The sequence below is a fragment of the Rhineura floridana genome, chromosome 3, assembly GCF_030035675.1.
Source record: "Rhineura floridana isolate rRhiFlo1 chromosome 3, rRhiFlo1.hap2, whole genome shotgun sequence".
Classification (NCBI taxonomy): Eukaryota; Metazoa; Chordata; class Lepidosauria; order Squamata; family Rhineuridae; genus Rhineura; species Rhineura floridana.
In genome coordinates, this window is record NC_084482.1 from 214,845,416 (window position 1) to 214,871,671 (window position 26,256).

The following is a 26,256-nucleotide window of genomic DNA, read 5'->3' on the forward strand; positions in this document are numbered from 1 at the left end:
GCCCGGAGGGTGGTTACTAGATCTAGGGCCTTTTCTGTGGTGGCCCCTGAGTTGTGGAACAGCCTCCCCAAAGAGGTACGCCTGGCACCTACACTTCTATCTTTCCGGCGCCAGGTAAAGACCTTTTTATGCTCCCAGGCATTTTAATCTTTTAATTTTCTTAATCTTTCTACTTTTAACATGTATCCTTCTTAATTTGTGTTGTATTTCGTTTTTGTTGTGCTTTCTGTTGTTTGTTTGTACATGTTTTTGTGATATATTGTATTTTATCTTGTTTGTTCACCGCCCTGAGAGCTATTCTGCTAAGGGCGGTATATAAATTGAAATAATAAAATAATAAATAATAATAAATAAATGAAGCATTTGTTAAAGAGATCTGCAGGTTAGAAACACTTAGGTGAGAATATCCACCTCGCTCTTCCACCACTCTTTGCTGGCACATCTTCACTGATATCCAAGGGGGTCCCAAACCTCCTCTCCCCCTATTCCACCAAACTGAACATTGGAGGGTTTAACATAAAATAAAGTTCGATGATGACTCCTAGAAAAACATCCGTCTCAAAATCTTTTTTTCTTTATTAATCATCAGTTGCCATGTCCATAAACAATGCCAGGGGCCCTTGCAATCAGCAGAAATCTCCAGGACTGGTCGTGGCCACTTGGATCGCAGTGAATATCCCAGGCACAGAGAGGAGGTCAAAGACCTTTCTGGGCAAAGAGAAGGATTCTGTTCCTCTACCAACAAGTGCTGCAGTTATTGGGCTCAGAATCAATCCTTTCAAAATTTGGACAATCTTGCAAAACTGAAGATGCAGTATTGTATTGTCAATAATCACATTCTCTCACTGGATGATTTTTAGGCAACAGGGAAGTACATATACGTGTCTTTATTTACTCAGTTACTTTAAAGCATTTTCACCCTGCTCTAGGAATGGCCAACAAATTTATCAGTAATAAGAAAAAAGGGATTGCAAGGGAAGAAAGCAAATCCAGGATTCGTATCTTACTTACACAGCTCTTTTAACAACCACCTGGGAAGGAAGGAGTTGAGGAGCCCAAAGCTGAGCCAATGGAAAAGTCCTGCACTGCCTTCTCTCCCTCTACGATTGGCCTGATGGAATGGCTGCTGCTAGGCAGCTGTTGGGGGTGGAGCCTGACAGGCAGGGGAGGAGCCAGCCCTACCATTGGGCAGACAGCAGTTGATTTGGGGTGTCAAGTAAAAGCAAATGTTTGGCCATACCACTTATTATAATAATAGTTTTCCTGCTCAGCAGACAGAAGAGGCACTTGTGGGATTTTCTACCTTCCGTGAGGTGTCAAAATAATTTGTTAAGCCTTGGATACTCTGCACCAGGGAGGGGAAGCTCCATTTCCTGCTCCACCGCAGGCAGCAAAATCTCCAGTGCTGGCTCTGCTGATGGAGGTTGTCGGTCTGATGGGAGATCCAAAGTAAATAAGCGTCTGCTAAGGCTGCCATCCAATAGTTTACTCAAGTAAGCGCCACTGAGTTTATTGGGACTTAGTCCCAGGTAAGTGTGTATTGGATTGCAGCCTAAGGCGTGAAACCGGAGAACATTATAATGACATGCAATAAAATGAACCACCATGAATTTGCATTATCATTACGTGGGAACCCTCCCTGCCTCCCCCAAAACAGGTTCTATTTTGAGCTTGCTCCAGCAAGCTTGTGGTAATCAGAAATGGACCAGACCAAAATTAATATAAACTGGAAAGGTTTCTGTATTTATTTCAAAACACAGAACGGATGAAAATATACATATGCAGCGATAACGGAAATGTAAGAATTGAAAGAACATATGAATGAAATATTAGAGAACAATTCATAAATGGGAAAATGTTAGATTGGCAAATAAAAATAATTAACCAGATACCAATAAAAATGAATGTTACCAAGCCCTAAATTTTATCCTTCTAAAACCAACACCACCTAGTTAAGCTTTCTAAATCCCCTGGCCTTTTAGCAGTGTAACCCTAAAGATTAAATGGGGTGGGAGAGAATTACAGCTCCCAATCCAAGGAGGGATCCAACCAAGGAAGTGGCTTCTGGGGAATCGGGGAAAGCCGAGAATCCACGATACCGAATGGCTCAAATGGGAAATACGTTCAAGTAAAAACGGAGGAAATGTTCAAAACCGGAATAGTGAAGTCTGAACCTCAGAAGGCAATCAACAAAAAGGAAAGTCAAGATAAAAAGGATTTTAAAGAAAATAAAAACTGCATCCATTCAAAACTGTTCATGAACCAAATATCCTGGTGCAAAAAGGCTGGCTCAGAGATAGCACTAAAAATTCAGTTGTTTTTGTAAATAGCTTATGAGCCAAACACCAGCAGAAACAGACTTCTATTGTTTTAGGGGATGATGTGATCCCCACTCTTATTGGGGTACAGGGGGATTCACAAAGGTTACCCAGCACTGCTAGTCACATGAAGCAACAAATCATGTCCCTCGTTTACAGTGGGACATTGTCTTTATCAATGACTTCAGTTTTGGGGACACATCCATGTATATGGTGAAGGTCATCGATGTGGAATGGAAGGGAAGAAAGCTTTGTTCAAGAGACCCTAGCGCATGATGGAAATAGGCCTTGAATGCCTGTTTGGAGGGCAGAAACGGTTTTCTGTCTGGAGTGCATGAGGAATTGCTGACAAGGCCCGAGCTGAGTCAAGACAATGCACTTGGACCAATTATTGAGTGGTTTAACAGCCAGTTCCTCCTTCCAGAGAACTCTAACAGTTGTAGCTCTGTGAGGGGAATGGGGGTCTCCTAACAACTTTCACCACCCTTAGCAAACTACATTTCCCAGCATTCTTTGGGGGGGGAGCCATGACTGTTTAAATTGGAATAATAGTGGAATAAATGTAGGGTGTGAATGTGGTCTTTCTGCGAAGGCACAAGATTTGTTACTCTATGCAGCCAGCTGTGCTGGGTGACCTTCCTGAGACTCCCTGTACCCTGATAAGGCTTGGAATCTCATCAACCCCTAGAACTACGGAAAACTTTCATCAGGTGTGTGTTCCATGACCTGTCTTTTACCAATACAGAACCGATCTTAGTTGTGAGCAAGGGGGAGAGGGAAGGGTCACTTTCTTCTCCGGACTCCATCTTAGCTTTGTACCTTTTCTCCACAAGCGGTTTTTCTGATGTCTTTTTGCGCTGTAACACATGCACAGAGAACGTTTCTGGATTCCATTCTTGCTGCTTGTAATAATTTCACAGTTCTGATTGTTTTGTTCCCTGGATTGATCTTGACTAACATACGTCTAAAACCACAGGAGCCTGACTCCTGGACTGTCACTCTGGACTGGCAGCCATGCCCTTCACTTAAACTGAAGGCCATGTAGTTAGGACAGCTGGCATAATGTAGTAAGCTTTAACTAGAGGGCTAGTGGTGTTTAGGTGGGCCAGTGTGGGATTCAGCAACAGTTGTGTTGGACCAGAATATTGTTCTTCTGAGTTACGTTTAAGTTGCACATTCATATTGTTTTCTTCTTTCATACAGTCACGATGAGCATGGTTCCTTATTTTTCCCTTCCCCAATATTCAATTATGTATAATGTGCTGTTGATTTGTTTGATATTATGATGCTCATGTCTTTCATAAATTGAAATGCGTTCACTGATCCCCTGTTGATCTATTTAAAATAAATCTTTCCAAAAAGATCTTAGCTTCTTAAGCCTTGTCTACTTACTACCCTTTCACCCCTTGGGGCAATTTAAGAACCCCATTTTCTATCTCAGCTCGACTAAGCCCTTGTCAGCATTTCTGCTGCTAACAGATCTGAGCTCAGTTATGCTAAGTAAGGAGAAAAGTATAAACAAAACATCTTTGGTGTCCATTGTCTGCAGAGCAATAATTGCCAATCCAGTGCTTAAGAGTGCCATTGTGTCATAAAAATACAGATCCAAGCCCACAATGTATGCTTTAATTTGATGATGCTTTTCAGGGGGTGACAAAGAAAAATCTTGCACATTCAGGAGGAGTAATCAACATTCTATTGGATTCAACCTTTACCCAAACACCATGGAAAAGCCAAACGTGTGCATCTGTGCAGGGGCCTTCCAGGTGCATGTGTGGATGTGAGTGGTTTCTTTTCCTGTTCATCTCTGTGGACAGATGGGTGGGGAACCTCAAGGCCTCACCATCTGGCCTTCCGAACTCTGCTGAGTCTATTCTCCATCTGCCAGGCCATATCCCTCACCAACTCTGTTCCAAACTGAAACAGAGTTAAACTGTAACTGAATCAAATTCATTATTCCAAGCACTTCTATAGTTTCTCCCTAGGGTGAATTCTTTGATGAGAAGTAAGACATATATTCTGACAAAAGCTCTTGCCACACTCCAGTCCCTACAATGGTTTCTCCCCTGTATGAATTCTTTGATGAGTAGTGAGATGTGTCTTCTGACAGAAGCACTTTCCACATTCGAAGCATATATATGGTTTCTTCCCTGTATGGATCCTTTGATGAATAATAAAGGAAGAACTATGATTAAAGCTCTTTCCACAGTCAGAACATTTAAATGGTTTCTCTCCTGTGTGAATTCTTTGATGACTAGCGAGATGTGTCTTCTGACTGAAGCTCTTTCCACACTCAAAACATATATATGGTTTCTTCCCTGTATGGATCCTTTGATGAATAATAAAGGAAGAACTGTGACGAAAGGTCTTTCCACAGTCAGAGCATTTAAATGGTTTCTCTCCTGTGTGAATTCTTTGATGAATAGCAAGATTTCTCTTCTGAGAGAAGTTCTTTCCACACTCCAAGCACTTATGTGGCTTCTCTCCTGTGTGAGTTCTTTGATGACTAACAAGCTGTGTCTTCTGACAGAAGCTCTTCCCACACTCCAGGCATTTGTATGGTTTCTCCCCTGTGTGAATTCTTTGATGCGAAGTGAACTGTTTCTTACTACAGAAACCCTTTCCACAGTCCAAGCATTTGTATGGTTTTTCCCCTGTGTGAATTGTTTGATGAATAGCAAGATTTCTCTTCTCACAGAAGCTTTTTCCACACTCCAAGCATTTATATGGTTTCTCTCCTGTGTGAGTGCTTTGATGACTAGTAAGATTTCTCTTCTGAGAAAAGTTCTTTCCACATGCCAGACATTTATATGGTTTCTCTCCTGTGTGAGTTCTTTGATGCCTAGTGAGATGTGTCTTATGGTAGAAGCTCTTTCCACACTCCAAGCATTGATATGGTTTCTCTCCTGTGTGAATTCTTTGATGAGTAGCAAGATTTCTCTTCTCACAGAAGCTCTTTCCACACTCCAAGCATTTACATGGTTTCTCTCCTGTGTGAGTTCTTTGATGCCTGGCGAGCTGTGTCTTCTGAGAGAAGCTTTTTCCACACTCCGAGCATTTATGTGGTTTCTCTCCTGTGTGAATTCTTTGATGCCTACCGAGATTTGTCTTATGACAGAAGCTCTTTCCACACTCCGAGCATTTGTATGGTTTCTCCCCTGTGTGAATTATATGATGCGAATTGAGCAAATTCTTATTACAGAAGTCCTTTCCACATACCAAACATTTATATGGTTTCTCCCCTGTGTGACTTCTTTGATGAATAGTGAGATTTATCTTTTGAGAAAAGCTCTTTCTACACTCCAAGCATTTGTAAGGTTTCTCTCCTGTGTGAGTTCTTTGATGACTAGCAAGATGTGTATTCTGACAGAAGCTCTTTCCACACTCCAAGCATTTAAATGGTTTCTCTCCTGTGTGAATTCTTTGATGACGAGCATGACTTGTCTTCTGACAGAAGCTCTTTCCACACTCCAAGCATTGATATGGTTTTTCCCCTGTGTGGATTTTGTAATGAGCTTTTAATTTTGATTTAGAATGGAAACTTTTCTGACACACACAACATGTACTTATTTCTTTTCTTCTTTGTATTTTGTTTTGGACCAGAATTTGATGGAGGTCACTTCCCTGAGAAGTAGGTGGTCTATTCCTCCTCCTCTCTTCTCCTTCAGCTTTGCTTCTCTGCTGCTCCCCCTTTATAAATACGTCTCTTTCGGGAAACATCCCATACCATTCATGTAGTTCTCCCTGATTCTTGGTTTCTCTTTCATTGCCTGTTAGAAAGAAGACAGGAAACTGTTAACAGCTTGAGAGAGATATGGAGCCTCAAATCACTGAACAGCCACACAGACTGCTTGTGATAATGGAAGAATGGAGAAGTCTTAGCTGGGCGGCAGATCTTACCATCCATTTATCTGCCTGTTTCCATTAGAAGTAACAGCCACTGTTCTGTAGATCATTAGATTAGGTCCGTGGAGACCCAAGTTCAGCTCCCAGCTCAGACATGAAGTTCTCTGAGTGAGCAGTTACTCTCTCTCAGACTATCGTACATTACAGGGTTGTGGTGCAAGGAAAATGAAGAACAACCCATGAATTCTCTTCTGAACTAATTGCAGCTATGGCAGAATAGAAATATGATAAAAATGAGGAGAGGTCCTGTCTTTTAGTGAGAGCACAATATTTGCATGCAAAGCTGAAAAACAAAGTCCAGAGGGTCACATCACTCGAAAATGTTTGGAAGTTGTTTAAAAACACTATATTAGAAGCGCAACTGAAGTTCATACTGCAGATCAGAAAAGGTACCACCAGGGCCAAGAAGATGCCAGCATGGTTAATGAGCAAAGTCAAGGAAGCTCTTAGAGGCAAAAAGTCTTCCTTCAGAAAATGGAAGTCTTGTCCGAATGAAGAAAATAAAAAGGAACACAAACTCTGGCAAAAGAAATGCAAGAAGACAATAAGGGATGCTAAAAAAGAATTTGAGGAGCACATTGCTAAGAACATAAAAACCAACAACAAAAAATTCTATAAATACATTCAAAGTAGGAGACCATCTAGGGAGGCCATTGGACCCTTGGATGATAAGGGAGTCAAAGGTGTACTAAAGAACGATAAGGAGATTGCAGAGAAGCTAAATGAATTTTTTGCATCTGTCTTCACAGTGGAAGATATAGGGCAGATCCCTGACCCTGAACTAACATTTGCAGGAAGGGATTCTGAGGAACTGAGATAAATTGTGGTAACGAGAGAGGAAGTTCTAGGCTTAATGGACAATATAAAAACTGACAAATCACCGGGCCCGGATGGCATCCACCCGAGAGTTCTCAAAGAACTCAAAGGTGAAATTGCTGATCTGCTAACTAAAATATGTAACTTGTCCCTCAGGTCCTCCTCCGTGCCTGAGGACTGGAATGTGGCAATTGTAACACCAATATTCAAAAAGGGATCCAGAGGGGATCCCGGCAATTACAGACCAGTTAGCTTAACTTCTGTCCTGGAAAATTGGTAGAAAGTATTATTAAACCTAGATTAACTAAGCACATAGAAGAACAAGCCTTGCTGAAGCAGAGCCAGCATGGCTTCTGCAAGGGAAAGCCCTGTCTCAGTAACCTATTAGAATTCTTTGAGAGTGTCAAAAAGCATGTAGATAGAGGTGATCCAGTGGACATAGTGTACTTAGACTTTCAACAAGCGTTTGACAAGGTACCTCACCAAATACTTCTAAGGAAGCTTAGCAGTCATGGAATAAGAGGAGAGATCCTCTTGTGGATAAGGAATTGGATAAGAAGCAGAAAGCAGAGAGTAGGAATAAACGGACAGTTCTCCCAATGGAGGGCTGTAGAAAGTGGAGTCCCTCAAGGATCGGTATTGGGTCCTGTACTTTTCAACTTGGTCATTAATGACCTAGAGTTAGGAGTGAGCGGTGAAGTGGCCAAGTTTGCTGACGATACTAAACAAAAAGGGATTGCGAAGAGCTCCTAAAAGACCTCTCCAAACTGAGTGAATGGGTGGGAAAATGGCAAATGCAATTCAATATAAACAAGTGTAAAAGTATGCATATTGGAGCAAAAAATCTTAATTTCACATACACGCTCATGGGGTCTGAACTGGCAGTGACCGACCAGGAGAGAGACCTCGGGGTTGTAGTGGACGGCATGATAAACATGTCGACCCAGTGTGTGGCAGCTGTGAAAAAGGCAAATTCCATGCTAGGGATAATTAGGAAAGGAATTGAAAATAAAACAGCCGATATCATAATGCCGTTGTATAAATCTATGGTGCGGCTGCATTTGGAATACTGTGAACGGTTCTGGTCGCCTCATCTCAAAAAGGATATTATAGAGTTGGAAAAGGTTCAGAAGAGGGCAACCAGAATGATCAAGGGGATGGAGCGACTCCCTTACGAGGAAAGGTTGCAGCATTTGGGGCTTTTTAGTTTAGAGAAAAGGCGGGTCAGAGGAGACATGATAGAAGTGTATAAAATTATGCATGGTGTTGAGAAAGTGGATAGAGAAAGGTTCTTCTCCCTCTCTCATAATACTAGAACTCGTGGACATTCAAAGAAGCTGAATGTTGGAAGATTCAGGACAGACAAAAGGAAGTACTTCTTTACTCAGCGCATAGTTAAACTATGGAATTTGCTCCCACAAGACGCAGTAATGGCCACCAGCTTGGATGGCTTTAAAAGAAGATTAGACAAATTCATGGAGGACAGGGCTATCAATGGCTACTAGCCATGATGGCTGTGCTCTGCCACCCTAGTCAGAGGCAGCATGCTTCTGAAAACCAGTTGCCAGAAGCCTCAGGAGGGGAGAGTGTTCCTGCACTCGGGTCCTGCTTGCGGGCTTCCCCCAGGCAACTGGTTGGCCACTGTGAGAACAGGATGCTGGACTAGATGGGCCACTGGCCTGATCCAACAGGCTCTTCTTATGTTCTTAGATGGTCCTGAGTTAATTCTCCAGTTAAAGGGGCCCTTGGATGTGGTGGGCATCAGACAATGGAGAGATTCTGCCGGTCAGAGCACACATTAGTGGGTGAGACAGGCCAATGGCTATGGCAGGGCTGTTCTGTCAGGCTTCTGGGATTGTAAGATGGCTCCATTCTGTATCTTCGTTTATTGTGGCTCTTGAGGTTTCCTGGTCCTGACCATTCAATTGTTTACACAGAGAAGCTATAAATGTTTTACTCAATAAAACTGAAAAATCCTGCTAGACAGGCAAAAAGGGATTTGAGGTAGTAAAATAGAAGAAATGCTTAACTATAAAAACAAGGAGCCTTACCGAGAGAGGTGATGATCCAACAATTCTCCTCCATGACTTTCCTGTGCAGCGCCCTCTGGTCAGGATCCAGCAAAGCCCACTCCTCCTCCGTGAAATACACAGCCACCTCCTCAAAGGACACGTGGCCCTAAAAAAAAAGGAAATAGTTGCCTCTTTATAGCTAACATGATTAGCCACCAATGTCCAAAAGACTCATCAAGGAAGAGAGGCCGAGTAATATCCTGCAGAAATGAGACCTTCTCAAGTGGCATTTAAAGCCTCCCGAGTGGGCAGCTCTGACAGAAGCAAAGAGGAGAGAAATTCATCCAGGCCCAGGAGGTGAGCAGAGGACAGAGGCACCTAGGCTGCCCCCAGCCTCTCCCCCCACTGATCCTTCCCCCCATACCTGAACTGGATTCACAACAGATGCTTCCCCAGAACCGTGAAGAGGAAATGGCTGAGGAGGTCTGGCTGGCATCATTTCATCCCCTGTGAGAGACAAAGATTGTAGGAAGCCAGTAGACCGTGCTTCTCTCACAGACTGACACATGGCTAGGACATGCTGGCGTTACTAAATGTCTCATCCATCGTACATAGGTGGGATGTTCCTACACATCGCCTACTTGAGTTGTGTGCAATTACAATTCTCCCCATTTGGCCCCTTGGCCAGAAATTCAAGGACTGGCTGAAGTCCCCATGCACTGAAAAGGCATCATTACAGGACTGGGAAAAGGCTGGGGATGTGTCTTCTCCTCAAAGATCCAGGAGCTCGGCCAGAAAATAAAGTATAGTTGTTTAAGTCCTCAAGTATTAAAAATGTATTCATTGTTGAACTGTGGAAAAGGCTGCAGAGAAACATCCCTCTGCAAGATTCAGGAGAACATAAAGGAATCCTATGAATCTCTGGCATAATCAGTAAGAGGGAGATCAAGTCAATTCTTACCGAGTGAGGTGGCACATCGGTCACTCTCCTGAATGTTTCCCCTTTGCAGGGAACACTCTCTGGGGTCTGGCAGCACCTCCTGTGACTTCAGGATATCAGTGGCCTCTTCTGCAAACAGACCCTTGACCTGAAACAACAAGAGGGCATCAAAGAAGAATGCAGAGATGCATTAGAAAAGGCATTAGAGACAAAAGGCCTTGCGGAGTTTGGGACATTCCTCCGTGGATTAATTCCAGAAATGGTTGAACAGTTCTAGACTGCTTGAAGATCTCCCTCCCCCACCCACATTCTGAGCCCCTTGAAAGGACCAGGATGCACCTCTCTCACCTGCTGCTCTGCCTGCATCTTGTCCTCTGCCCGGCTCAGGAGGAAACCTTCGGCCAGGGCCACAGCCTGGGAACTGGTCTCCGCTCCACATTCCCTCACCCAGTTCTCCACCTCTGGTGGAAGGAGGGCCAGGAATTGCTCCAGGATCACCAGGTCCAAGATCTCATTCTTCGTGTGGCACTCTGGCTTCAGCCACTGACAGCAAAGACGGTGAAGTTGGCTGCAAATCTCTCGGGGCCCTTTGGCTTCTTGGTAGTGGAAATGCCTGAAACGCTGGCGTTGCGCATCTGAGCTGAGGGCCTCCTCCTCGCCTGGAACCTTTCGGTCCCTTTCCCAGAACTCCCCACTGCTCCCTGCCTGGGTGATATAAGAGCCGCCTCCTGCTTCAGGGCCAGGTGAGTCTTCCTTCTTCATCCTCGATCTGTCTTCCAAGGAAGGCTCCAACCGGGCCCAAGAGACTCCCTCCCTCTTCTGTCCGCACGGGAGGTGCTACCAACTCTGAAAAGGCAAGACATTCCCAGGTGACTGAATGATTATACTGTCAGGTCAGGAAAATTTCCCCTGAGGAACAAGGCCAGATTAAGGTGATTGGGGGGCCTGGTGCAATCCTCAAGACAGGACCCCCACATCACCCCAAAAGGAACACATTAAGGCCACATTCATACCTTTATTCCACTTTAAACAGTCATGGCTTCCCCCAAAGAATCCTGGGAAGTGTAGTTTGTTGGAGGAGTTTGACCTCTGTAAGGGGAACAGGAGTCTCCTAACAGAGGAAGGCCAAACAAGAGATGGATTGGTTCTATAAAGAAAGCCACAGACCTGAATTTACAAGAACTGAACAGCGTGGTTCATAACAAATGCTATTGGAGGTTGCTGATTCATAGGGTTGCCATAAAGCATAATCGACTTGAAGGCACATAACAACAACATCTCTTAGTGCCTTTAGCAAACTACACTTGCAGGCATTCTTTGGGGGAAGCCATGACTGTTTAATAGCGGAATAAATGCATGGTGTGAATGTGGTCTAAACATAAGGTTCCACAAAGTGCATCTTTGTCCTATAAAGAGCTACGTCTGTCTCCCTACCACCCAAATTAACACAGCCCCAGGGCTTCCACCCATCTTAATCTGGCCTGACTCTTGCATGTTCTAGAAGTGTAAGACGTTGAGCTCACTCCCAGCTTAGTGATTCCTAAGGAATTATATTGGGCTTGTAGCAACTGGGCTCAGGGGACTGTGGGAAACAGCATTGTCTCTACTGTCAAGCAACCCCCACGTTGAACACATGCAAAGGATTACGTGGCACTGATCCAAGTATAGAAAACGGGCACAGAAGCTTTGCCCCCTCCATATTACAAGACTACACCTCCCATCAATGCCAGCCATCATGGCCGCTAGTCAAGGCTGATGGGAGTTGTAGTCCAATAACATCTAGTGGACTTCACCAGTTTGCATTTTGGGATTTTTCCAAGCATTGTTTTGTGCAACTGTTCACATGGCACTCATAGCTTTTCATAACTTCTGTAATGCTGGAACTTAAGATCCCCCCCAGTGAAATTGAAAAGTAAGAACAACAGGGTCACACTCCCCCTGTCCTTCTCCTGATAAAGGTCATCCATCAGGGAGACCAAGGCCGATTCAGTCCCATAACAAGGCCTGAACCCAGACTGGGATGGGTCAAGATAATCTGTTTCATCCAAGAGTACTTGGATTTGGCAGGTTGCATTTTAGGTATTTTTCCAAGCATCGTTTTGTGCAAATGTTCACATAGCACTCATAGGCTTTCATAACTTCTGTAATGCTGGAACTTTGGATCCCTCCCCCCCCCCAGTGAAATTGCAAAGGGAGCAGTAAATTCATAAGAAAACTGGCTTCTCACCCATGATATCATGTGGTGTTGACCAATGGCTTGCACACCCTTTTAAAGGGTTTGACATCAAAAGCCTTTTTTTGGTAGCCTCCACAACTTCAGCTTATTCAGAGGTAGACTGCCTCTGAACGTGGAGGCTCCATAAGACAATCTTGGTTAAATATCCATTGATGGACACTTTTCCTTCTCCAGGTTCAGAGACAGTCTACAGTTGAACATGCTGTAGGAGAAGAGACCAGGGCTGGGGGCAGAGGTCGGCCAGTTTGGGCCATGGCCGAGGACCTCTGAAGGGCCCCTCCTTATGGTAGGTGGGTAGTGCTCCCTTCTGCTATTCATGGCGTCGCCTCCTGACCCTGCTGCGTGTTGTAGAGAGGCAGCTCCGAGACACCCCCCCTACTACCCCACAGACTCACCTGCACACCCCACCTACTTTTCCCTTGAAGTAAATGCTGGCCGCGCTGCAAGCATTCACTTCAAGTGAAAGGTAGGTGGGACATGCAGGTGGGTGCTGGGGACCCAGGGCAGGCTGGTGCCCAAGGGCCCCGGCATGCCTGGCGCTGGCCCTGGGCGAGACCACTGCTGGCACTCCATTTTTGGCTAAGGTGGTTGAAACACTCGTTCATGGCAGAGCAACTACATGTATTCTCAGATTACCTAGATCCATTTCAATTTGGGTTCAGGCCTGGGCTTGGGAATGAATCAGCCTTGGTTGCCGTTAAGGGTGCCCTTTATCGGGAAAGAGAGAGAAGTGTGAGTCTGCTTCTCTTACTTGGTATATCGGTGGCTTTTAATACCATTGGCTACGGTATCCTGCTGGACCGGCTCTGCGGGATGGATATACAGGCCACTGTGCAACAGCGGTTCCATTTCTACCTGCAGGGTCGCGTCCAGGGAATGGCTCTGGGAGAGTGCTCAGAGGGGATTCAAACCATCTTATTTTGGTTCACTTAAAGGGCATTGCTTTCCTTTAGTTTTCAATCTGAAAAGTGCTGAGGGTCTGGGCAGATGGCTTAATGATTTTTCTGCGTCTTCTGGCAATTATAATGCACTGTGCTAGATGCTGTATGAATTTTAATTGCATTTTTGTTGCTTCTTTTATTTCTTATATTATATATTATTGTATAGAGAGCCTGTGTGGTGTAGCAGTTAAGGTGTTGGACTACGACCTGGGAGACCAGGGTTCGAATCCCCACACAGCCATGAAGCTCACTGGGTGACCTTGGGCCAGTCACTGCTTCTCAGCCTCGGAGGGAGGCAATGATAACCCACCTGTGAAAAACCAATTCATAGGCTCAACATTAGTTGGGATCGACCTGAAGGTAGCGCAATTCCATTTCATATTATTGTATTACCATGTGAATTCCACAGAATAAAGAAAAGCAATAAAATACAATTAAACATCAACATGCATACTTAACATGGACATTATTATTGTTATTTATTTATTCAATTTATATCCCGCCCTTCCTCCTGGCAGGAGCCCAGGGCGGCATGCCACAGACCACCAGAATTAAGCTGGAGGACCACTGGTGGTCCATGGGCCGCAGTTTAGGAATGCACGCCTTAAACGGTTTGTTTTAGAATCTCTTTCATAAAATAAGTCAGTTTCCTTTGGATCAGCGTCTCCTGCCTTTGATTAAAAACGGATCTTGCACATCTCCCTTACAAGATCTGAACAGGGTGGTTCATGACAGATCTTACAGGTCACTGATTCATAGGTTGAAGGCACATAACATCATCATCTTCCTCGGGACGCTTGAGAACACCAGTGCCTGATTAATTGGGGGGGGCACTAATTCGAATCGAAGGCCAATGGATGATTCGGGCTGCAGGCACCAAGGGGGTCCTGCAGACAGAAGGAAAAAAAGATGTTCTGCTCCCTAATGTTAAGGGGGGGATTTCGGATAAATCTGCTGCGCAGGCCGCCTCCCTCTGGGTAAAATGGGGTTCAAGGCCCAATGAGTCCCCCCCAAATCGTCTAGCGACCCTCCTCGCCCTTCCTGGCGTTGGAATCCGGGCATCTCCTCCCCCGGGGTCCCCTAAACACCCTCCTTGCACTTCCTCCTTTGCAGCTTCTCCTGCGCCCCCTTCACCCAAATGCACCAACTGGGGAGGGGGCTCACCAGATCCCAGAAGGCGCCCCCGATGCAGCGCTTGGGAGAGACAGAAGCCGTTTTCCTCCCAGGGAAGAGCCAGCCAGGAAGGAAGTTGGGTGGGAGGGGCGTTTGCTCTGGAGGACACCCCTCCCTCCTCCCTCACTTTCCCTTCCTCTCTAGGAATCGGGAGTGACTTCACTTTAACCCTTGCAAGGCCACGCTGCAGGATCCCCTCTCTTCGGGTCCATAAACGCGCATTGCACAGATGGGAGTTTTGGGGGCTCTGACCTTGTTTTCGCCCGATGAGAGTGGAAGTAAACTGGTAGCAAAGGGCCCATTTCTGCTCTTGCTTTGTTTTTTTCTCCCCAAGAAGCAGGACATCCCATCCCTTCACCTCACGACGGGGGGGGAGAGGTTTGGAGGGGGAGAAGCCCCCCACCCCTGGCTTGCCTGGGGGGGTTCTCCCCTACAGATGGTAGCGTTCCAATGGGAACTGGAAATAGAGGGCCACACGCCTCTTTCCTTTCTCTGGTCCATCGTGAATGCACCTCTTTAGAATCATAAAACAGTAGAGTTGGAAGGGGCCTCTATAAGGCCATGGAGCCCAACCCCCTGCACGCGATTTGACTACACTTCTGTTAATGCAGCCTAAAATAACATTTGCCTTTTCTGCAGCTGCATCACCCTCTTGGCTCATATTTAGTCCGCCCTTGTGAAAAAGTGCCATTGGTTTGGTGAGGTTCCTTGACTTGCAGATAGAGACTCCACAGTCTCCATTGCAAGACCTTCCTGTGACCCCACTCAATAAGCCTCCAGCCTCTCTGGGGTGTATTTTGTGGAGAGGCCCACAAAAGCAGCCAGAGAGAAATAGAAAGGCCTTTCATCCTCCCTTTGTTGTTATGTGCCTTCAAGTCGATTATGACTTATGGCAACCCTATGAATGTGACCTCCAAAAGCATCTGTCATGAACCACCCTGTCCTATTGTGTGCATCGTACAACTTCGGACTCTCCTTTCGCATCTGTGCGCATCAGCCTCTGGGCTTCCTTTTGGCTTTGACCCAGCTGCATCATCAGTCACAGCGCTACTCGTACTTGTCCTTTGTTCTTCCCCATTAGCTCAGTGAGTGCCTTCTGACCTGGGGATCTCATCTTCCAGCACTATCTCGTGTTGCATTTTGGATACTCTGTTATAGCGTTTTTGTGGTAAGAGGTATTCAGAGGTGGTTTACCATTGCCTTCCTCTGAGTTTGGATGCATCTTAGTCTGGTGTCTCAGCTTTGACCATTCCTCCTTGGGTGCCCCTGCTAGGAGTCTAGCCTCTTGGTCTAGACTCCTGACGGCACTGCTCTCAGCTTCTTCAACACTCTCAAACTCCCTCACCATGTTAAGGTGTGCATCCTAGAGGGGGTCATTGTGATGTTCCTGCTTATATTGTAAATATGGTAAGTGCTGGTTATATAGAAGACATATGGTAAGTGGAGTGAAAGAGGAGGGGGAGTACATGAGCAGTAGAATGCTGGATGATTGGCTGAGCGTTTGAATGGCTGGGAGTATAAATGGAAGAATGAGGGTTGAATCAGGGAGGTGGATGTTGGAGGTTTAAAGAGGTGAAAGAGAGGTTTTGATGGTTTTTGGAGGTTAGTGGTGTTGTTGAGAGTGAGTCGGAGTTCTGAGCAATTAATGAGAAGTAAAGTACATGTCAGAACATAATATGAAACCATAAGCTTGTCAACAAAGTAATTAAGTAATCGAACAGTTATTTTTACTGTTCAATAAATATTTCTTGGTGGGGATAGCAAGTAACCAAGGTTGAACAGTTGTATCAAATGGTGGCAGCTGCGGATGCGGAGGAAAAGATATTGTATCCAGAACCACAGAGAAACCCAGGGCTGTAAGCTTCAGTGCAAGAGGCTGCAGGGGGGGGGGTTGGGAATTACCTATACCCATAGACACAAGTTATCGAGATAGCCTGGCAGAGACTAAGGCACAGTCTATAGGCTATAAGGGATACAGAGTGTTGGGTAGTAATGCCTAGCAGGGGGATCTTCTGAGAACTGCTAGAGCTGTAAAGGGTAAAAAGAAAACCTGACGTTCCTGTCTGCTGGTAGCCACAGGTGAGAGCTTCACAGGTGGTGCCGGAGAAGGACGTCACAGTTATCCTCCCTAGTTTTGTGCATTTTATACACAAATTTTATACATTCTGTTTCTTTCTGTAAAAACAGTTTTCCTACCTTTCTCGGGCTCATGCACCACACAGAGTATAGCTTTATCGTTTTCCTATGGCATATTTGTATTCAGTATTGTAGTAAGTATTTTCTGCTTTTTAGCCCTCTCATAACAATAAATGAAGCATTTATTAAAGAGATCTGCAAGCCAGAAACACCTAGGTGAGAAAACCCACCACGCTCCTCCCACCACTCTTTGCTGGCACGCCTTCACTGATCTCCGAGGGGTCCCAAACCTCCTCTCCCCCTACTCCACCAAACTGAATGTTGGAGGGCTTGACGTGAAATAAAGTTTGATGATGAGCCCTGGAAAAACATTTTCATCATCCATCTCAAAATCTTTTTTTCTTTATTAATCCTCAATTGCCATGTCCATAAACAAAGCCAGGTGCCCTCATAATCAGCAGATCCAAGCCCACAATGTATGCTTTAATCTGATGATGCTTTTCAGGGGGTGACAAAGAAAAATCTTGCACATTCAGGAGGAGTAATCAACATTCTATTGGATTCAACCTTTAGCCAAACGCCATGGAAAAGCCAAACGTGTGCATCTGTGCAGGGGCTTTCCAGGTGCATGTGTGGATGACAGTAGTTTCTTTTCCTGTTCATCTCTGTGGATAGACGGGTGGGGAACCTCAAGGCCTCACCATCTGGCCTTCCGAACTCTGCTGAGTCTATTCTCCATCTGCCAGGCCATATCCCTCACCAACTCAGTTCCAATCTGAAACAGAGTTAAACTGAATCAAATTCATTATTCCAGGCACTTTTAAAGTTTCTCCCCAGGGTGAATTCAAAGCTCTTGCCACACTCCAGTCCCTACAATGGTTCCTCCCCTGTATGAATTCTTGGATGAGTAGTAAGATGTGTCTTCTCACTGAAGCTCTTTCCACACTCAAAACATATATATGGTTTCTTCCCTGTATGGATCCTTTGATGAATAATAAAGGAAGAACTGTGACGAAATGTCTTTCCACAGTCAGAGCATTTAAATGGTTTCTCTCCTATGTGAATTCTTTGATGAATAGCAAGATTTCTCTTCTCACAGAAGCTCTTTCCACACTCCAAGCATTTATGTGGCTTCTCTCCTGTGTGAGTGCTTTGATGACTAGTAAGATTTCTCTTCTGAGAAAAGTTCTTTCCACATGCCAGACATTTATATGGTTTCTCTCCTGTGTGAGTTCTTTGATGCCTAGTGAGATGTGTCTTATGGTAGAAGCTCTTTCCACACTCCAAGCATTGATATGGTTTATCTCCTGTGTGAATTCTTTGATGAGTAGCAAGATTTCTCTTCTCACAGAAGCTCTTTCCACACTCCAAGCATTTACATGGTTTCTCTCCTGTGTTGAGTTCTTTGATGCCTAGCGAGCTGTGTCTTCTGAGTGAAGTTCTTTCCACACGCCAAGCATTTATGTGGTTTCTCTCCTGTGTGAATTCTTTGATGCCTAGTGAGATTTGTCTTATGACAGAAGCGCTTTCCGCACTCCAAGCATTTGTATGGTTTCTCCCCTGTGTGAATTCTTTGATGCGGAATGAGCAACTTTTTACTACCGAAGTCCTTTCCACATTCCAAGCATTTATATGGTTTCTCCCCTGTGTGACTTCTTTGATGAATAGTGAGATTTATCTTTTGAGAAAAGCTCTTTCCACACTCCAAGCATTGATATGGTTTCTCTCCTGTGTGAGTTCTCTGATGCCCGGCGAGCTGTGTCTTCTGAGAGAAGCTCTTTCCACACTCCAAGCATTTATGTGGTTTCTCTCCTGTGTGAATTCTTTGATGCCTAGCAAGAGTTCTCTTCTGACAGAAGCTCTTTCCACACTCCAAGCATTTGTATGGTTTCTCTCCTGTGTGAATTCTTTGATGATGGGCGTGACTTGTCTTCTGACAGAAGCTCTTTCCACACTCCAAGCACTGATATGGTTTTTCTCCTGCGTGGATTTTGTAATGAGCTTTTAATTTTGATTTAGAATGGAAACTTCTCTGACACACACAGCATGTACTTATTTCTTTTCTTCTTTGTATTTTGTTTTGGACCAGAATTTGATGGAGGTCACTTCCCTGAGAAGTAGGGGGTTTATTCCTCTTCTTCTCTTCTCCTTCAGCTTTGCTTCTCTGCTGCTCCCCCTTTATAAATACGTCTCTTTCGGGAAACATCCCATACCATTCATGTAGTTCTCCCTGATTCTTGGTTTCTCTTTCATTGCCTGTTAGAAAGAAGACAGGAAACTGTTAACGGCTTGAGAGAGTTATGGAGCCTCAAATCACTGAACAGCCACACAGACTGCTTGTGATGATGGAAGAATGGAGAAGTCTTAGCTGGGCGGCAGATCTTACCATCCATTTATCTGCCTGTTTCCATTTGAACTAACACCCACTGTTCTGTAGACCATTAGACTGGGTCCCTGGAGACCCGAGTTCAGCTCCCAGTTCAGACATGAAGTTCCCTGAGTGAGCAGTTACTCTCTCTCAGACTATCGTACATTACAGGGTTGTGGTGCAAGGAAAATGAAGAACAACCCATGAACAATATTTTGTTGCCACTATCAAATCATCAATCTGCTGCCCAGTGGAGCTCTTCAGAATTGTCCAGGGTCTATTGCACACTGGCCCCAAGGACATGGTAGAACCATCTGAGGCCCACTGTTACGAATTTCCTAGGCACTTCCAGGATACAATCTTTAGCATCCAGCAGGAATTAGGCTCCAGTGTTATAGCAGATGAATCAAGCGAGGTATCCAGAGCACAGCCTTATCCTGATTTCTTGGATGAGTTTCAGTAGATACAGCTTGATGACTTTGGTGCTTGGACAGGTTCGTGCAACCACTTCTGTGCTGGATCCTTGCCCTTCTTGGCTAATAAAAGCTAGTAGGGATGGAACAGCCGGCTGGGCCAGGGAGGTGATTAATGCCTCTCTGCGAGAGGGGGTGGTCCCTGGCTGCCTGAAAGAGGCGGTAGTGAGACCACTCCTGAAGAGACCCTCCCTGGACCCAGAAAATCTTAATAACTATAGGCCGGTAGCAAATGTTCCATTCCTGGGCAAGGTCCTTGAATGAGTGGTTGCAGGCCAGCTCCAGGCACTCTTGGATGAGGCCAATTATCTGGATCCATTTCAGTCGGGTTTCAGGCCTGGTTTTGGCACGGAAACAGCCTTGGTCGCCTTTCTCTCCATCGGGAGAGAGACAGAGGGAGTGTGACTCTGTTGATTCTCCTTGATCTCTCACAGGCTTTCGATACCATCGACCATGGTATGCTTCTGGGAAGACTGGCTGAGTTGGGAGTGGGAGGGACTGCATGGTGGTGGTTCCACTCGTACTTGGCGGGTTGGCTCCAGAAGGTGGTGCTTGGGGAACATTGCTTGGCACCCTGGACTCTCCAGTATGGGGTTCTGCAGGGGTCAGTTCTGTCCCCCATGCTGTTCAACATCTACGTGAAACCGTTGGGTCCGGTCATCTGGAACTTTGGAGTGTGTTGCCATCAGTATGCTGAAGACACCCAGCTCTATTTCTCCTTTTCATCTTCTTCAGGTGAGGCTGTCAATGTGCTGAACCGGTGCCTGGCTGCGACAATGGACTGGATGAGGGCTAATAAACTGAGGCTCAATCCAGACAAGACTGAGATGCTGCTAGTGGGTGGTTCTTCTGACCGGATGGTGAATATCCAACCTGTCCTGGATAGGGTGGCACTCCCACTGAAGGAGCAGGTTTGTAGCTTGGGGGTTCTCCTAGAATCATCTGTCACTTGAGGCTCAAGTAACCTCGGTGGCATGGAGTGCCTTCTACCAACATCGGTTGGTGGCCCAGCTACGCCCCGATCTGGACAGGGATAACCTGGCTTCAGTTGTCCATGCTCTGGTAACCTCCAAGTTAGATTACTGCAACGCACTCTACGTGGGGCTGCCTTTGAAGATGGTTCGGAAACTGAGGCTCGTGCAAAATGCAGCAGCCAGATTGGTAACAGGGACCAGATGGTTTGAACATATAAAACAGATTCTGGCCCACTTGTATTGGCTGCCTGTATGTTTCTGAGCTCGATACTAGGTGCTGGTTTTAACCTATAAAGCCTTACATGGCTTGGGACAGCAATACCTGATGGAACGCCTCTCCCGACACGAACCAACCCGTACACTACACTCAAATCAAATGCCCCCTGCGGTTGCCTACTCCGAGGGAAGCTGGGAGTCTGGCAACAAGGGAGAGGGCCTTCTCAGTGGTGGCTCCCAAACAATGGAATGATGTTTCCTGACGAGGTGCACCTGGCACCAACACTGTTATCTTTTTGGCACCAGGTTAAGACTTTCCTCTTCTCCCAGGCATTTTAGCATGTGTTTTTAAATTGTTTTTAAAAATGTTTTTTTAAATTTGTATATTTATTTTTAACGTTTTTAATTGTTGTAAAGCGCCCAGAGAGCTTCGGCTATGGGGCAGTATACAAATGAAATAAATAAATAATAAGTTATCTTCTGAACTATTTGCAGCAATGGCAGAATAGAAATATGATAAAAATGAGGAGAGGCCCCGTCTTTTAGTAGCAGAGCACATCATTTGCATAAAGATGATCCTGAGTTAATTCTCCAGTTAAAGGGGCCCTTGGATGCGGTGAACACTGGATAGATTCTGCCGGTCAGAGCGCACATTAGTGAGTGAGATGGACCAATGGCTACAGCAGGGCTGTTCTGTCAGGCTTCTGGGATTCTAAGATGGCTCCGTTCTGTATCTTCATTTCATAAAATTGAATGTTTTACTCAACGGCAAAAAGGGATTTGAGGTACTAAAATAGAAATGCTCATCTTTATGATATTATCATCAACTATGCAAACAGGGAGCCTTACCAAGAGAGATGATGATCCCACAATTCTCCTCCATGACTTCCCTGTGCAGCACCCTCTGGTCAGGATCCAGCAAAGCCCACTCCTCTTCGGTGAAATACACAGCCACCCCTTCAAAGGTCGTGGGTCCCTGAAAGGAAAGGAAATAGTTGCTTCTTTATAGATAATGTAAATATTATTAGCCACCAATGTCCAAAAGACTCATCAAGGAAGAGAGGCCGAGTAATATCCTGCAGAAATGAGACCTCCTCGAGTGGCATTTACAGCCTTCCTAGCAGTCAGCTTTGACAGAAGCAAAGGAGAGAAATTCATCCAGGGCCAGGAGGTGAGCAGAGGACAGAGGCACCTGGGCTGTCCCCAGCCTCTCCCCCCACTGATCCTTCGCCCCATACCTGAACTGGATTCACAACAGATGCTTCCCCAGAAGCGCGAAGAGGAGATGGGTGAGGAGGTCTTGTTGGCATCATTTCATCCCCTGTGAGAGACAAAGATTGTAGGAAGCCAGTAGACCGTGCTTCTCTCACAGACTGACACATGGCTAGGACATGCTGGCGTTACTAAATGTCTCATCCATCGTACATAGGTGGGATGTTCCTACACATCGCCTACTTGAGTTGTGTGCAATTACAATTCTCCCCATTTGGCCCCTTGGCCAGAAATTCAAGGACTGGCTGAAGTCCCCATGTACTGAAAATGCATCATTGTAGGGACTGGGAAAAGGCTAGGAACGTGTCTTCTCCTCAAAGATCCAAGATCTCAGCCAGAACATGAAGAAGTGGTTTAAGTCCTCAAGTACTAAAAATATATTCGTTGTTGAACTGTGGAAAAGGCTGTAGAGAAACATCTCTTCCCTCTGCAAGATTCAGGAGAACGTCAAAGAATCCTATGAATTTCCGGCATAATCAGTAAGAGGGAGTCAAGTCAATTCTTACCGAGTGAGGTGGCATGTCTGCCACACTCCTGAATGGTTCCCCTCTGCAGGGAACACTCTCTGGCGTCCAATGGCGCCTTCTGTGACTCTAGGAAATCAGTGGCCTCTTCTGCAAATGGACTCATGACCTGAAACAACAAGAGGACATCAAAGAAGAATGCAGAGATACATTAGAAAAGGCACGATAGAGGCAAAAGGCCTTGTGGACTTTGGGACATTCCTCCGTGGATTAATTCCAGAAGTGGTTGAACAGTTCTAGACTGCTTGAAGATCTCCCTCTCCCACCCACATTCTGAGCCCCTTGAAAGGACCAGGATGAAACTCTCTCTCACCTGCTGCTCTGCCTGCATCTTGTCCTCTGCCCGGCTCAGGAGGAAACCTTCGGCCAGGGCCACAGCCTGGGAACTGGTCTCCGCTCCACATTCCCTCACCCAGTTCTCCACCTCTGGTGGAAGGAGGGCCAGGAATTGCTCCAGGATCACCAGGTCCAAGATCTCATTCTTCGTGTGGCACTCTGGCTTCAGCCACTGACAGCAAAGACGGTGAAGTTGGCTGCAAATCTCTCGGGGCCCTTTGGCTTCTTGGTAGTGGAAATGCCTGAAACGCTGGCGCTGCACATCTGAGCTGAGGGCCTCCTCCTCGCCTGGAACCTTTCGGTCCCTTTCCCAGAATTCCCCACTGCTCCCTGCCTGGGTGATATAAGAGCCGCCTCCTGCTTCAGGGCCAGGTGAGTCTTCCTCCTTCATCCTCGATCTGTCTTCCAAGGAAGGCTCCAACCGGGCCCAAGAGACTCCCTCCCTCTTCTGTCCGCACGGGAGGTGCTACCAACTCTGAAAAGGCAAGACATTCCCCGGTGACTGAATGATTACACTGTCAGGACAGGAAGATTTCCCCTGAGGAACAAGGCCAGATTAAGGTGATTGGGGGGCCTGGCGCAATCCTCAAGATAGGACCCCCACATCACCCCAAAAGGAACACATTAAGGCCACATTCATACCTTTATTCCACTTTAAACAGTCATGGCTTTCCCCCAAAGAATCCTGGGAAGTGTCATTTGTGGGAGTTGTTACTAGACCCTGGGAATTTGACCTCTGTGAGGGGAATAGGAGTCTCCTAATGGAGGAGCCACAGATCTGAATTTACAAGATCTGAACAGCGTGGTTTATAGGAGGTTGCTGATTCATAGGGTTGCTATAAGTCATAATCAACTTGAAGGCACATAACAACAACAACATCTCTTAGCACCCTTAGCAAACTACACTTGCAGGCATACTTTGGGGGAAGCCATGACTGTTTAATAGTGGAATAAATGCATGGTGAGAATGTGGTCTAAACATAAAGTTTCACAAAGTGCATCTATGACCTATAAAGAGCTACGTCTGTCTCCCTACCACACAAATTAACACAGTCCCAGGGCTTCCACCCATCTTAATCTGGCCTGACTCTTGCATGTTCTAGAAGTGTAAGAAGTTGAGCTCACTCCCAGCTTAGTGATTCCTAAGGAATTATTTCGGGCTTGTAGCAACTGGGCTCAGGGGACTGTGGGAAGCAGCATTGTCTCTACTGTCGAGCAACCCCCACGTTGAACACAGCAGGAATTAATTCTGAAGAAACATGCAAAGGATTACAAGGTGTTGATCCGAGGATATAAAACGGGCAGAGAAGCTTTGCCCCCCCCCCATATTACAACACTACACCTCCCATCTATGCCAGCCAGCATGGTCGCTAGTCAAGGCTGATGGGAGTTGTAGTCCAATAACATCTAATAGACTTGACCGGTTGCATCTCAGGGATTTTTCCAAGCATTGTTTTGTGCAAATGTTTACATGGCACTCATATAGATTTTCAAGATTTCTGTAACGCTGAAATTTAGGATCCCCCAGTAAATTGAAAAGGGAGCAGTAAATTCAGAAGAAAATTGGCTTCTTCACCCATGATGTCATGTGGTGTTGACCAATGGCTAACACACACTTTTGAAGGGTTTGACATCGAAAGCCTTTTTTTTTGTAGCCTCCATAACTTCAGCTTATTCAGAGATAGACTGCCTCTGAACTTGGAGGCTCCATTGGGCAATATTGGTTTAAATATCCATTGACAGACACTTTTCTTTTTCCAGGTTCGGAGGCAGTCTACAGTTGAATATGCTGTAGGAGAAGAGACCAGGGCCAGCACCAGAGGGCAGCCAGGTTGGGCCCTTGCTGAGGGCCTCTGAAGGGCCCCTCCTTATGGTAGGTGGGTAGTGCTCCTTTCTGCTATTTGTCGCAGGGTTGGAGAGAGGGAGCTCCCAGACACCCCTACTACGACCTCACAGGCCCGTGATGCCTATTTCCATTTCATATTATTGTATTGCCATGTGAATTCCACAGAATAAAGAAAAGCAATAAAATACTATTAAACATCAACATGCATACTTAACATGGACATTATTATTGTTTGTTGTTTATTTATTCAATCTATATCCCGCCCTTCCTCCTGGTAGGAGCCCAGGGCAGCATGCCGCAAACCACCAGAATTAAGCTGGAGGACCACTGGTGGTCCATGGGCCGCAGTTTAGGAATGCACGCCTTAAACGGTTTGTTTTAGATTCTCTTTCATAAAATAAGTCGGTTTCCTTCGGATCAGCGTCTCCTGCCTTTGATTAAAAACGGATCTTGTATATCTTCCTTACAAGATCTTAACAGGGTGGCTCATGACAGATCTTGGAGGTCACTGATTCACAGGCTGAAGGCACATAGCACATCATCTTCCTCGGGACACTTGAGGACACCAGTGCCTGATTAATTGGAGAGGGGCACTAATTCGAATCAAAGTCCAATGGATGATTCGGGCTGCAGGCACCACGGGGTCTTGCAGACAGGAAGGAAAAAAGATGTTCCGCTCCCTAATGTTGCAAGGAGGGAATATCGGATAGATCTGCTGCGCAGGCCGCCTCCCTCTGGGTAAAATGGGATTCAGGGCCCAATGAGCCCCCCCCCAAATCGTCTAGCGACCCTCCTTGCCCTGCCTGGCGTTGGAATCCGGGCATCTCCTCCCCCGGGGTCCCCTAAACACCCTCCTTGCACTTCCTCCTTTGCAGCCTCTCCTGCGCCCCCTTCACCCAAATGCACCAACTGAGGAGGGGGCTCACCAGATCCCAGAAGGCGCCCCCGATGAAGCGCTTGGGAGAGACAGAAACCGTTTTCCTCCCAGGGAAGAGCCAGCCAGGAAGGAGGTTGGGTGGGAGGGGCGTTTGCTCTGGAGGACACTCCTCCCTCCTCCCCCAATTTCCCTTCCTCGCTAGGAATCGGAGTGACTTCACTTTAACCCTTGCAGGCCACGCTGTAGGATGCCCTCTCTTCGCGTCTATCCGGGAGGAAACGTGCATTGCACAGATGGGAGTTTTGGGGGCTCTGACCTTGTTTTCGCCCCTGATGAAAATGGAAGTAAACTGGTAGCGAAGGGCCTATTTCTGCTCTTGCTTCGTTTCCTTCTCCCCAAGAAGCAGGACATCCCATCCCTTCACCTCACGACGGGGGGGGGGAGAGGTTTGGAGGGGGAGAAGCCCCCCACCCCCGGCTTGCCTGGGGTGCTTCTTCCCTACAGACGGTAGCGTTCAAATGGGAACTGGAAGTAGAGGGCCACACGCCTTTTTCCTTTCTCTGGTCCATCGTGAATGCACTTCTTTAGAATCATAAAACAGTACTTGGAAGGGGCATCTAAGGCCATCGAGCCCAACCCCCTGCACGCTAATTGGAGGCTACACTTCTGTTAATGCAGCCTAAGATAGCATTTGCGTTTTCTGCAGCTGCATCCCTCTGTTGGCTCATATTTACTCCGCCGTTGTGAAAACGTGCCATTGGTCTGGTGAGATTCCTTGACTTGCAGATAGAGACTCCACAGTCTCCGTTGCAAGACCTTCCTGTGACCCCACTCAATAAGCCTCCAGCCTCTCTGGGGTGTATTTTGTGGAGAGGCCCACAAAAGCAGCCAG

The 26,256-nt window shown here is 46.1% G+C and overlaps 2 protein-coding genes across 6 annotated transcripts; both read right to left on the bottom strand.

Moving 5' to 3' along the window:
• Positions 1-3,924: 3,924 nt before the first annotated feature.
• On the bottom strand, positions 3,925-14,440 carry LOC133381537 (zinc finger protein 345-like). 5 transcript variants are annotated; one of them, XM_061620754.1, is made up of 8 exons: positions 14,334-14,440; positions 13,912-14,056; positions 11,006-11,103; positions 10,341-10,838; positions 10,014-10,140; positions 9,477-9,559; positions 9,092-9,218; positions 3,925-6,088 (listed from the first exon to the last, which is right to left on the bottom strand). In XM_061620754.1, the coding sequence occupies exons 4-8, from the start codon at positions 10,752-10,754 to the stop codon at positions 4,368-4,370; spliced, it is 2,472 nt and encodes an 823-aa protein (XP_061476738.1). In that variant the 5' UTR covers positions 10,755-10,838; positions 11,006-11,103; positions 13,912-14,056; positions 14,334-14,440; the 3' UTR covers positions 3,925-4,367. The 5 variants fall into 5 exon arrangements, with proteins under 5 accessions (XP_061476738.1, XP_061476735.1, XP_061476736.1 ...); XM_061620751.1 differs by lacking the exon at positions 11,006-11,103; XM_061620752.1 differs by lacking the exon at positions 11,006-11,103 and having other exon boundaries at positions 13,877-14,056.
• Positions 14,441-16,702: 2,262 nt separating this feature from the next.
• On the bottom strand, positions 16,703-25,513 carry LOC133381556 (zinc finger protein 436-like). Its single transcript, XM_061620810.1, has 7 exons — positions 25,414-25,513; positions 22,619-23,116; positions 22,288-22,414; positions 21,748-21,830; positions 21,359-21,485; positions 17,858-18,734; positions 16,703-17,796 (listed from the first exon to the last, which is right to left on the bottom strand). Exons 2-7 carry the CDS (start codon positions 23,030-23,032, stop codon positions 17,349-17,351), a joined length of 2,076 nt encoding a protein of 691 aa, XP_061476794.1. The 5' UTR covers positions 23,033-23,116; positions 25,414-25,513; the 3' UTR covers positions 16,703-17,348.
• Positions 25,514-26,256: the final 743 nt, after the last annotated feature.

Excerpts from the sequence above, each read along its gene's own strand:
- LOC133381537 (XM_061620753.1), bottom strand. The coding sequence starts at position 10,754 with ATGAAGAAGGAAGACTCACCTGGCCCTGAAGCAGGAGGCGGCTCTTAT. Across the intron at positions 10,141-10,340 it reads AGATGCAGGCAGAGCAGCAG|GTCAAGGGTCTGTTTGCAGA; the intron begins GTGAGAGAGGTG and ends TTGTTGTTTCAG. Across the intron at positions 9,219-9,476 it reads CTGTTGTGAATCCAGTTCAG|GGCCACGTGTCCTTTGAGGA; the intron begins GTATGGGGGGAA and ends CTTTTTTTTTAG.
- LOC133381556 (XM_061620810.1), bottom strand. The coding sequence starts at position 23,032 with ATGAAGGAGGAAGACTCACCTGGCCCTGAAGCAGGAGGCGGCTCTTAT. Across the intron at positions 21,831-22,287 it reads CAGACATGCCACCTCACTCG|GGGATGAAATGATGCCAACA; the intron begins GTAAGAATTGAC and ends TGTCTCTCACAG. Across the intron at positions 18,735-21,358 it reads TGGGATCATCATCTCTCTTG|GCAATGAAAGAGAAACCAAG; the intron begins GTAAGGCTCCCT and ends TCTTTCTAACAG.